This window comes from Apis laboriosa, unplaced genomic scaffold (genome assembly GCF_014066325.1).
Source record: "Apis laboriosa isolate Shangri-la unplaced genomic scaffold, ASM1406632v1 scaffold40_cov151, whole genome shotgun sequence".
NCBI classification, from domain to species: Eukaryota; Metazoa; Arthropoda; class Insecta; order Hymenoptera; family Apidae; genus Apis; species Apis laboriosa.
In genome coordinates, this window is record NW_025223180.1 from 2655074 (window position 1) to 2668148 (window position 13075).

Here is a 13075-nt window from a genome sequence, read left to right on the forward strand (position 1 = left end):
GTCGTTAAGATTGCATAGAAAAAAAGATCCTCTACGAAGGTAGTGTATGATTATAGTTTCATTCAATAATTATTTATTGAAAAATATCGTAATTTTTGAGAAGAGAAATATGGAAGCAGAACCTTTAGAACTTGAAGATGGTGAAGTTATAGATAATGAGGTAAAGAAATATTGTATAATTTTACATTTTATATGAATCTAACCTATTTTAATCATAACGATTATCGTATTCTAATATTAAACTTTGTAGTTAAATTAGAATTAATTTAATTGATGTATTATTTGAATAAAGTATTCTTTTATATGTTATTTAAAATTTATAATATTGCAAAATTTTTTTATCTTGTAAAATTAAATTAATTTTTTATAATTTTTTATAAGCTATATTTATTAATTATAATATACTTTTATTTAGACAAGCGATATTGAAACGTATAATGTTTTAAAAAGACCTCATGCAATTTCAAATAAAGAAGAAAATATAAAAATGGGTTATAGTGATGAATCTGATGATTCTGCAGATTCTGAAAGTGATTCTGATTCAGATTCTGAACATATTAAAAGTAAAAGACCTAAATTAAAATTAAGACGTTCTAGAAGTATGACAAAAAATTGGTCGGACAAAAATGATAAATATAAAATATGGTGTACTCAATTACAAGAAGAATCTTTAACAGAAGATCTAATATTATGTGGTGTAACAAAAAAGCGAAATCAAGAACGTAATGTTGAGAGTTATAATATTCCACATCATTATTCTTATAATGGTACATGGAATATGGAGCATCACAATAATAATAGTTCAGAAGATGAAAAAGATGGAGAAAAGAGACTGACAAATAAAAGAACAAATTCAGATAGAAGTAATATTAAATTGAGATTAGGAAAGAAACGTAATTCAATGGATATAGATAACCAAAAAGGAATTGCACGTAAAATTGCGGATTTAAGTACAACAGTTGAATCAACTGATGCAGATGTTGCTACTGATATAACATCAAAACTTAATGAGAAAAAAGATCTCCTTATAAGTAAGAAATTTTTTGCTATTTTAAATTAATATATGTATATACTTAGTTATTTAAATCTCTATTTTATAGGAAGAATTGTAGATATAATTGGTAAAGAAAAAGCTATTGATTTTTTTCAAAAAACTAAAAAGATTGAAGAAGGAGGTGGTATGTTAATAATGAATGGATCTAGAAGAAGAACTGCAGGAGGTGTATATTTATGGTTAGTGAAAAATGATGAACATATCCCACGAGAAAAAATAAGGGAGATATTTTATTATGATAAAAAAGAACATGCTGAACAAAGAAAAGCTGATGCTGCTGCAAGAAGACAAAAAGCACAAGAATTAATAAAATGTCTAGAAAGTAAGTTATTTTATTATATCATAATAGAAAGAATAAAAATTTTTTAAAATATAAATATAATAAAAATATGTTTAATGTTTATAGATGGTTCAGAAAAAGATCTTCCTGCTTTACTAACAAAAGCAGAACTTTCTACAAGAGAAATTGCAGAAGAAGCAAGATTGAGGCGTGGAGAAGGTATGGATAGAATGCCACTGGATTCTGATCGAACAATGACTAATCCACCACCAAGTCCTGTAACAGATGATCCAGATCATTCAGAGCATCCACTTGTACAAAGGCATGTTCAAAACTATGGAGATGATTTCCTTGATATTGGAATAGACATAGACAGTATGGAAGTACTTTAAAATATTACTTTGGAATATGTATTGCGCAGATAATTTGTACAAAATGAAGTTCTTTACAAAATATCTATACACATATATTATGTGAATATATTTTACATAATTTGTACGTTTGCCTATAATATATACAGATAAAAATCATGGATGATCAAAAATTGATCAATCCAAATCTATTGCAACGACGTTCCATATTGTGATAAAATAATTTATCAAGTGTACATATTATGGTAATATACTTTATTATTTTCTCAAATTTTGAAAAACAAAAAATATTTGTATACTCTTTTTTTTATGTTTCATTTAACAGGTTTCTATTTATTATTAAGATAGATGTAAAAAAATGTAAGAGACGTAACAAGTATGAAATTTTGTAGAAATTATAACATAATATATACTTAAATATTATATATTGTGTTGTTATTTTTATGAAATTTTCATTGTTGAAAATTGTTTATGTATATAAAAGTCACTATGAAAATAAATATTAGACTATTTGTACTTTGTATAATATATTAAACAAATTGTCTCATATATAAAATTTTACTTCATATATTATGTGCGTAACAATTTATTTTTTCAGTTATGAATATTATACAATATATAAATTTGAAAAAATTTAGTTAAATAAAAAAATCATTTTATAGTTTTATTAAAATTCTTTTATATAATAATTAAATATTTAAAATAATTATTTCATTATTTTATCATTAAAATAAATTAAATTCATTTAAGTAATTTTTCACATACTAGAAAAATCCAGTAAAATAAGACTGAATTGTTTCAAATTTTTATATATTTGGTTTTTAAAATTTTAAATCTATATTAAATTTATAATGAAAAAAACAACAATATAATTTTAAATATATTAATAATTTTTTTATTTTTTGATAATTTTATGCATTAATAATTATGCAATAGAATTTCACATATTTGTTTTATATATCTGTTACTAAATCATACAATATAAAGGGAACAAAAATTTATACATTTAAATAAATTTTGAGAAATCAATAAAAGAATTTATTTTTCAAAATTATTTTTTAAATAAAATAAAAATTATTAATATTATTTAATATATATTTTATATTTATTTTTTTTTATATACATATATTTTTTGTATATGTGTGAATGTGTGTCTATATATATACATATATATATATGCATATATATAATACAAGGAGAAATAATTTTATAATTAATTCAACAATTTTTTAATTTTAAATTATTATGAAATAATCTAAATACGATTAAATAAATTTGTAATGTAAATCTTTTTGTAAATGAATTTTGTATATATGTATATTGTATAAATATAGATATATAATTTGTGAAATGCAATAGCAATTGTTCTATATATTATACTAGTAAAAAATAGTCAATTTATAAATATTATTCTTTTTATCATATTAACATTATATTTGTATATTAATATTATATTGTTATGTAACTTTAATATTTCATAAATTCAAATACAAACCTATGAAATATATTTTTGTACATAATGAATGATAGCAATTTATCTCATATAGAGCCAATTGTTTTTGTTTCTTCTGTAAAAATTAAAATAAAGATGAAAATGAAAATAAAAATAAAAGAAAATATTTAAATTTAAATAAAATTTAAATTTAAAATTAAAATTCCAAGTACTATAAATATTTTATATTTTGCTAATGTTTATAAGATATCTTGTAATAAAAAATATAATTAATAAAAATAAAAATAAATTTATTACAAAAATAGAAATAAATAGTTTATATTGTAAAAGAAATATTTTAATATTTTCATTATAATTAAAATATTTAAATATTTCATAAATATTTAAAAATTTATATATATATATATATACTTACTCAGTAAAAATTTGACATGAGATTTAATAATAATCGCATGTATATATATCGCAAAAATAACAAGTTGATTAGCAAGATGACAGAATGAGAATATTTTCCATTTAATACTTCTCTATTGCTCATCACATACAATTAATATTGTATGATTTTATTTGAAGACTTCCGATCAATATATATATTTTTATGAATGAATTTTAGATCTATCGAAATTAATCAATTAGATCATATTATTTTCGATTTATTCAATTTATCAATAATAACTACAATAAGTATATACATTTAAATACTTATATGAAGAACTGATAACTTAAGATCATTGTAGCAAAAGAAAAAAGTACTCTTTTTGTTCTCTATATTGCTTTGATTGCCAACTTATCAACTTATCAACAATAAACAACTATATATATATATATTTCTTTTTTTCTAATACAATTACATCATTTTTTCTAATAAAGAAAGAAGAGTTTCACATCTTTCTTTAACCTATAAAAAAATATATATTTAAAGATATCTTATTTATATATTAAAGATATTTAAAAAATTATACATTATACAGCATATAATTTTACTTACTTGATCAATTGTACGATTCCCTAATATTTTACTAACCATGGCAAGTGAATTTTCAGAATATTCTTTTTTAATAGCTTGTAACAGAATCATATCTTCTTGTCGTGTCCATGATTTAATATTTACATTTGTATTTAAATTAATATTTTTTATTTCACAATTTGAATCAATTTTTCTTATATTATCATTCGATATTTCAATTTCTATATTTTTCACTAATGTTTTTTTATCAGAATTTTTATAGTCAATAGATAAATATTTATTTGATTTTATATGATTAACATTTGAATCTACATATTCTAATTTTGCTTCTAGTTTATCAACTTTGTTTTTTCTTTTATTTTTACATTGGGATATGCGTATTTTTTTTGTATTTCTATTCTTTATGTGATTTATTTCATTTCCAGATCTTTTTAAATTTTTTTTCTGATCTGTTGATTTTGATGGAGATTTTATAGTTTTTTTAGATTTTACAATTAACTTTTCTCCATCTTCATTTTCTTTAATAGGTAAACTTTTTGATAAACAAGATTGTTCATCACTATGAAATTCATTTTTCGAAGATTTTCTTCGTTGTTTAGATGAAATAGATGAAGTAAATTTATCAGTAATTTTTAAAGATACACGAGCAATATTTTCCAATTTTTCTTCATCAGCTCCAGGAAAAATAATTTTTGCAGGTCTTAGGCCTTCAGATGTTTGAAGATAAATTTTTCCATTTAGAAACTGTCCATTTTTTAAATATATATTTAAAATTTTTATGATGAAAATTTATTAAACAATTTCAAATAATGTATATAAAAAATAATATATAAAATATATAATAAATATATAAAAATATATAATTTTTATTAAAAAATTAAAATAAGAAAAAATATGACGTACCCTTGTACCACAAGAAATGCAATGTTCAGAAATATTCTTACAAGTGGTTTCATCACCATTGTGACAATTGCACTTGCAATTTTCTCCACCATAAGGATCTTCTTGAAGTGATAACACTGGTAATTCTATATTTTCATATAATTCAGGTGCATCTTCAGTATAAATTTTACTTTTATCATGTGGTCCTACTGGGCATGTTAAATTTTCAAACATATGTGATGCAAATAAACTACAAAATAATTAAATGTACAATTAAATATTTATAAATTTATTAATTAAATTTATATATATGTAATTAATAATAATATTGTATTACCTGTCTGGTGGTTTAGCAGTAGGTAATATTTGTAAAAATAAATCCATAACTAAAGGATGTCCCTTAAGTATAGGGCCCATAGTTGCATGAATATGTTCTAATGTTATCTGTGTATCAGATGAAAGCTGTGTAATAGCTTGCATCATTTTTGCTATTCGAGAAGGTTGTTTAGCAAAATATATTTGAGCTACATTAACAAATTCGTTCATCTTTTGAAGCATTATATATTCCACTGACTTATCTATCATTGCAGCTTGATGTGGTTTTAAAAACAATAAAAAATCCGTACAAAGTTCAGGATATTCTCGTAATTTTTCACATACATCTTGATACAAATTGATAGTTATTGTATCTTTATCTTTTGCAGTTTTTTCCATAATTTGTTCATTTTGAGAACATCTTGATCGATTAGAAAATGATAATTCATTCTCCATCTGATTAATATTATCTAATTTTTCATAATAATCTAAATATAATTTTATAATAGATCGTAATGTTGCTGGATTATTAGATTCTAATGTTAAATGTAATTTTTGAAGATATGATGCTGCAAATTCTATATAAGATAATATAAGTTATTTAAAATTAATTTGAATGTATATTGTTAAATTATTACATAGCGAGAAAAAGAGAAAAAGATATGTACTTGAACCTCTTTCTTCTTCATTTAATGGATTTTCAGATTCTAAAAGTCTTTTAATATTTTCTAATTCTCTAGCTTCTTTTGCTTTCTTTCTACTAATAGAATCTTTCTTAATTGTTGTACTAGCTAACATTAATTCTGCTATTTCATCTTCATTATCCTGTAATAAAATTTAAATTACAAATATTATTTATTTTATTTTATTAGAAAGTTATAATTTTACTCACTATCTTAGGTAAAGTTGATATTTTTTCTAAATTTGTATCTATTTCATTTTTTTCTCTAGACTTTAAAGTATTATTATTAGATGATAAAGCTTTTGGTCCTAAAACTTGAGCCATTAATTTCATGTTTTGAGCACTTCTTGTTTTTGCTAATCTAGGTGTAGTTTTTCGTAATTGTGGTAATTCTTGTACTATTTCAGAAGATTTTTTACGAAACTTCGAGTGTGTTGATATAAGATTTGTATCATTTTGAATTTTTTTAAATTCATTTCCATCTATCTTTTTCTCTTTTTTTTCTTGTGATGTCATGATTTTTAAAGAATTGTTGCGCTCTTTATTTAATGTATGTATATTATGTAATTCAATATTAGTTCCATTATTTGAAATATTTTTCAAAATTTTAGAATTAGAATTTTCATTTAAACACAAATTGTCTTTTGATATATTTTTACTTATCTTCTGATTTGCAGGTAATATTTTTGGTAATATATTAATAGATGAATTGTATAAGAGAACAGTATTAGAAATATGATTTCTATTTCCATTTGTAAAACAATCTTTTTTTATAACATCATTATGTGAATTAAGTATATATTTTCGTTTTAATACATCAACTTTTTGTTCTGTGTGTATCTATATAAATAAATGAAATGTTATTATATGTATTATAATATATTATAATATATTATAATATTAAAAATAAATATATTAAATACTTACATTACTAAGATAAGTCTGCCATACTGAAGGTAATAGATTTATTGATTGATCTTTGGGAGCTTTGAGATCACATTCCAATGTAATGTAATGTATTGTTCTTGGAGCAGAACCTTTTTCGAAGTAATGCTGTAGAAATATTTATTTAATCAAATTTTATTATAATAAACATATCTTTTTCATTTATTACATATTATTTATGGATATATTTATATTTATAGATATATTATTTACTTTTATTGGATTTGCATGTTTTGCGCATCGACGTTTTCGAATATGATATATTAATCCATGAGGTTCTCTACATGGTATTAAATATTGAATAATTAATTGTACTGCATCAATTAATTGAAGTTTTTTACTCTTAAATTTTCTTGGTTTAGATGCAACAAAAGGAAGAAACTGTTCCAAACCTAATGCAATTAAACTGAAAAAATAAATATTCAAAAAATGTATCACATTTTTTGTAATACACATATATTATATACTTACTTTTCTTCAGATTTTAAATATGGAAGTCGTACAAATTTAATTGATTCAGGTCTAAATGGTATTTCAGGTAAAAGTTGTGGATACATTAAAGCTTTACTTTCCATAAATAGTTTTTTTAATTCTGGATGAAAAATAGATGCACCTTTATGTTTTTGCACAAGATATATTTTCTTTATTGGATCTTCATCTATAAGAGCCTTTTTAAAATCTTCAGAAAATTCATTATCCAAAAATTTTTTTTCCCAATCAAATATTAATTTTAAAGCATCTGGTAAATTTATCACATTAAATGCAGAATTAGGTCCATTACTTAAATATCTAATATAAATAATATAAATTTATTAAATTATTTATTTAATACATTCATAATTTATGAATTATTATTTTATAAACTCACTTTATACTATTTAAATTTTGTTTACATGTTTGTGATTGAGAATGTAAATCTGGATGCATATATGTCATAGCAAAATGTTGCACCATTAATTGAACATGTTGACGAAATTGAACTGCTAATAATTCTTTTTGATTTGGATTTATTAAATTGGAATGGTCAGTTTCTTTGTAAGTAGATAATATATCTGTTACAGATTCATTCTAAATTCCATAATTAAAAATGTAATAGAATGCTAATTAAAAATTATTTTGCTAATTAAAATTATATTTATTTATAGAAATTATATATTAAAAAATTATATATTATTATATATTATTTATAGAAATATAGAAATTATTTTTATCTTACCACAATATCATTTCCAATTTGTATTTGTGGAAAATTTGTATTTTCTAAAGATTTTTTCTTTTTTGAACTTTCTTGTTCTTGTTTAGAATATGTATCTGTAAACTCAAATAATTCTGCAATCAAATCATTTAATTCCTTGCGTGAAACTTTTACAGCTTTATCAGCTCGTAACTCTTCTTTATCCACTATAAATTTTTAAATTATTTTAATAATTTATACAAAAATTATATATATCTATATTTATAAATTTGCTAAAAGTAAAGATTTTAACTGAAGTATAAGACAAAAAGACAAAAGAATTTATAAAATATTTTCAAATATCAATTGATTAATTATAATATGAGATTTCTATGACTATAATTGTTTAATGAGAAGAAATAAGAGAAAAATGTTAAATTAAAAATATAATTATAAAATAAAACATACATATAATTATATCTAACATATCTATATAACAAAAATATATATAAAAAGTGTTTTAATTAAAAATATATAACAAAAAAATTAATAAATTGATATATATCTGTATGATCAAAAATGTTAAAACTTTTACTTTGTTAAACAATATATATATGTACATAAATATATATATTATTTCTATTTATCAAACATACAAAATTCTGTTTCTTCATCATCTGAAACATTATATTCTGGATCTGCTTCTGGATCATCTTCCACTATAGGTTCTTGAGTTAATGGTTGAGTGAATTCCTTTAAAAAATTCACCCAATCTTCATCTACTTCACAATCCCAATCACACATATTAATAGTTATAACATATTCTTAGCAAAATCACGTTTCACAAATTATATGTTAAACATTAATCGATATGCTTAGATTATATAAATATTAAAATTATTCCACAATAAATTATTATTATTAAAATGCTGCATTATATTATACATTATCATTTTTATACTGTGATTGAGTTTTCAATGATAGCAGCCATATTTATTGTATTTTAAGCCATAGCTTCAGCTTATATATTAATTAATACTAATCGATTCTCAATATTGTACTTTATATATTAGTCGAATCTTTTTTTATTTTCAAAATTACATTATTTAATTTTTATTTAAAATTTTTTGAGTTTGAAATATTTAATTTAAAAGATATAAAAAAAAATAGTAACAAAAATTTACACAAATATTTCATAAGAGATGTTTTTTTTATTAAATAAAAAAGCAAAAATAATTCTTATCATATTGATCATTTATTATCATATTATTTATTAGCTAAATATTATTCGATGAGTTTAATCATCGGAAATAAATTCAATCACATGGAGATATTACGAATTTAACTATTGGCTGAATCGAAATCAATTTCAGAATCGAATATTATTGTGTAAAATATAATTGTGTAAATATAATTCATCGATACAATTTCTTTATATTTATATAATAAATAAGTAATTTCATGAATAAATTAATATTTATGAAATTACTTCAAGAAAATAAAACTTTATTTTAATCCTAACGATTATAAATCAACTTTTGATTTTTCTATTTCTATTGATGTAAGTATTATTTAATATTTATTAATAAAGATCGAAAATACGAGATTACTAATTCAAATCGAATCATAAAAATCGGATAAACATGGATATTTAACTATTTATATTTACCTAAATATAAAAAGTAAATATAGAAAATGGTTTAATAATTCAATACTTTGAAATTGATTCTGATATTATCATATTTTAATTTTATTAAAATATTTTCAATCCGAATAAAAATAATAATTTGTAACAAAATATGTGTATAATATGTAATAACATAATTTTTATGTAAAATTTAAATAATAATAATAATTTCTATAAATTTATATAATAATTTATTTTTAAATTTATATATTTAAATTATAAAATTTTTAATGCTTTAAGTATTCATAAAAATTTGAGATTTAGTTATACTATATAAACATATTTCTATTAATTAAAATTAAATTAATATATTTAGAATGTAAATAATATTAATTTTTAAATTTGATCTTGATGTAAAGATTAATAAAATAAAAAAGATAAAATTTATCTTTAACAAATCTTTAACATAAATTATTATTTATAAATTTATAATATTATTTATAATGTTATTTTTAGAAAAGTAAAAATCAGTTTTGTCATGAAAAATTTTCCGTTATAGAAATTATCAAATAAAAATAATTATATATATATATATATATATATATATATATATATATTATATGTAGCTTTATATAATTGCTATATAATTACTATATAATCGATATATAATTGCTATATAATTGCTATCTAATGTTTTGAAAGTTACTTTCCACAAACGATTTAAAATTTGAAATTTGCAGAATCATTGTTTATTTTATTATTACCCTCAAACCATATAAGGACGAGTTTTGACATTTAAAATAATCAGTATTACTTACATTGCCGTTTAGTTACGAAAGAGTTAGAACGTAGAATCAAATTGTTTCTTTCTTCTTCAATATTTAAATCAAAAATGAAAATAAAAATTCTTCTTTTTTTCACTATTCTCGCATTAATAAATGTTAAAGCGCAAGATGATATTTCAAAATTTTTAACGGATAGACCATATGTACAAAAACAACTTCATTGTATTTTGGATCGGGGACATTGTGATGTAATTGGAAAGAAAATTAAAGGTAAGATTTAGAACATAAATTATTTATTAATTTTATTTATTAATCATTAAATTTTTTAATGTTATTATTTATTTATTAATTTTCTTTTTCTTTTATTTGTATGTAATTTCTTTATAACTTAAATATAAAATATATTCAAAATATTTGTCATAAAAATTTAGTGAAAATAACTGATTTAAATCATTTTGCTTATATCATGACAAATTTTATTTAATATTTTTAATTTTTTAAATTTTTAAATAAATTCAAGCTAAAAATTATTTTATTAGTTCTTATTAATTCTTAAATTATTTGATATATTTTATCCAATTAAAAATTATTTATTATATATATATTAAATAAATAAATATTATATACAAATTAAATAAATAATACATATTTATTTAATACATAATTCAAGTTAATTAAATAAATATAAAAATGATTACTCCCACTTTGTTTTATTTGTTTCTATATTGTATACATCTATCAAATCAAATAAATCTAATATAATATTTGTTAAATCTGTTTATAATAAATTTTCAATATTAGAATAAAAAAAAAAATAAAATGTTTTTTCTATATTTCATTATTATGTAAATACGATCATTAGTTTTGAATAATAAATTTAAAAATAACAAAATTATATTATTAAAAAATAAATAAGTGTTAATAAATAAGTATTATTAAATAATAAATAACTAATTTGTTAATAAAATAATATACTTCTTACATAATAATTGATTAATAAAGAATGAAATATTGAATAATATTTTGCTATAAATAATAATATAATAATAAATAATCTTATTAAAAATCTATTAAACAAATAAAAACAAATGAAATAAAAATAAAACGATTTTACCAAAATTCACTTTCAAACATTTTATTTTATTGTTTCTTCAATAGCAATTACGCATTATTAATAAATAAATTTTGTTATGATTTATCGACAATATTTGCCAAACAATATATTAAGCAAAATCAACAATTTTTTTTCTTAACATGCAAATTTAGGTCGTAAACAGATTTAATAATTCGTTCATATTATAAATACTGTTATGATTCTTGCAGAATTGTTGCCAGAAGTGTTGAACAATCATTGCAATCGATGCACGTCACGACAAGTTGGAATTGCAAATACATTAATACCTTTTATGCAACAAAATTATCCCTATGAATGGCAGTTGATTTTACGACGTTATAAAATAATGAAATATTATTAATATCAAAGATATTAGTATGAAAATTAAAAAACTCAAGATAATAACAATTGACGATGGAACAACTCATTGATAATATCATAAGATGTTCTTAAATTTTGAAATGACGTTAAATAAATTTTTCATAATATTAATAATTTTAATATTAAAAATTTTAAATATCGTTAATATCTATAATATTACTTGTAACTTTGTTTGTAAGAATTATCGAATATCACATATGGATAAAATATAAAATAAAATCATTATGTCTATTAATATTGTATATATTTTTAACACTTTATATTTTAATATTGTTCAATTATTGTTATATGTTAATATTGTTCAAATATTCTTTATGCATATTAAATGATGATAGTGAAATATAATTATCTATTCAATTTAAACATATAATTGCGTAAAATAAAGTTAAAGAATAAGATAGAAAGCTTATATACATATAGATTCAAACGATAAAGCAAGTTGAAATCATAATATAGTTTGCATTTTAATTCGTACGATGATTTTAATATTGAAACAAATATAGATACAATATAAACAGAATATTTATAAACTATGGATCAAATAATAAAAAATTTTATAAAATAAAAATATAAAAAATATATATATAAAATGCGACATATTTTAAATTAATTTTAACATTTAATAATAAAAATTTCCTATTTAAATGAATAAATTACTTTTATTTCTTAAGAAATTTATTTTTTTAAATTTTTAAAATATAAGATATAAAATTAATTGATTAATAGATTTAAATAATTTTATTACTAATATATAATATTTGTTATTCGATGATAAGTATATAAATATTTGATATTTTTAAAAATTATTGTATTGAAAAAATTTATTTACTTTTTATTTCTTTATCGAATATATATTAATATATAAGTTATAAAATTACTAAATATTATAATAATATATAATATAATATTATTATTGATAATAATCCTTGATAAAATATGTAACATAAATGTATGACAGTCATCTTTTATATACGGTAAAGAATAATCTCTTCATTATTCTTGATAGCATGTAGTATTGGTTACGTATAGCTCACTATCAACTATT

General features: G+C 19.6%; 3 protein-coding genes across 5 annotated transcripts; 2 read left to right on the forward strand and 1 right to left on the reverse strand.

Moving 5' to 3' along the window:
* Positions 1–21: 21 nt before the first annotated feature.
* On the forward strand, positions 22–2037 carry LOC122715710 (phosphorylated adapter RNA export protein). Its single transcript, XM_043938094.1, has 4 exons — positions 22–160; positions 416–1031; positions 1101–1376; positions 1461–2037. The coding sequence occupies exons 1-4, from the start codon at positions 47–49 to the stop codon at positions 1724–1726; spliced, it is 1272 nt and encodes a 423-aa protein (XP_043794029.1). The 5' UTR covers positions 22–46; the 3' UTR covers positions 1727–2037.
* A 1536-nt stretch (positions 2038–3573) lies between these two features.
* On the reverse strand, positions 3574–9094 carry LOC122715709 (GON-4-like protein). 3 transcript variants are annotated; one of them, XR_006346893.1, is made up of 13 exons: positions 8780–9094; positions 8166–8350; positions 7818–8017; positions 7421–7738; positions 7163–7355; positions 6932–7057; positions 6215–6844; positions 5991–6147; positions 5345–5900; positions 5029–5257; positions 4147–4869; positions 3851–4056; positions 3574–3773 (listed from the first exon to the last, which is right to left on the reverse strand). XR_006346893.1 is itself a non-coding variant. In XM_043938091.1 (12 exons), exons 1-12 carry the CDS (start codon positions 8925–8927, stop codon positions 4006–4008), a joined length of 3516 nt encoding a protein of 1171 aa, XP_043794026.1. In that variant the 5' UTR covers positions 8928–9094; the 3' UTR covers positions 3574–4005. The 3 variants fall into 3 exon arrangements, 2 of the variants coding, with proteins under 2 accessions (XP_043794026.1, XP_043794028.1); XM_043938091.1 differs by having other exon boundaries at positions 3574–4056; XM_043938093.1 differs by lacking the exon at positions 8780–9094 and having other exon boundaries at positions 3574–4056; positions 7818–8049; positions 8166–8297.
* A 1448-nt stretch (positions 9095–10542) lies between these two features.
* Positions 10543–12202, forward strand: LOC122715809 (ejaculatory bulb-specific protein 3-like). Its single transcript, XM_043938282.1, has 2 exons — positions 10543–10805; positions 11859–12202. Exons 1-2 carry the CDS (start codon positions 10643–10645, stop codon positions 12008–12010), a joined length of 315 nt encoding a protein of 104 aa, XP_043794217.1. The 5' UTR covers positions 10543–10642; the 3' UTR covers positions 12011–12202.
* Positions 12203–13075: the final 873 nt, after the last annotated feature.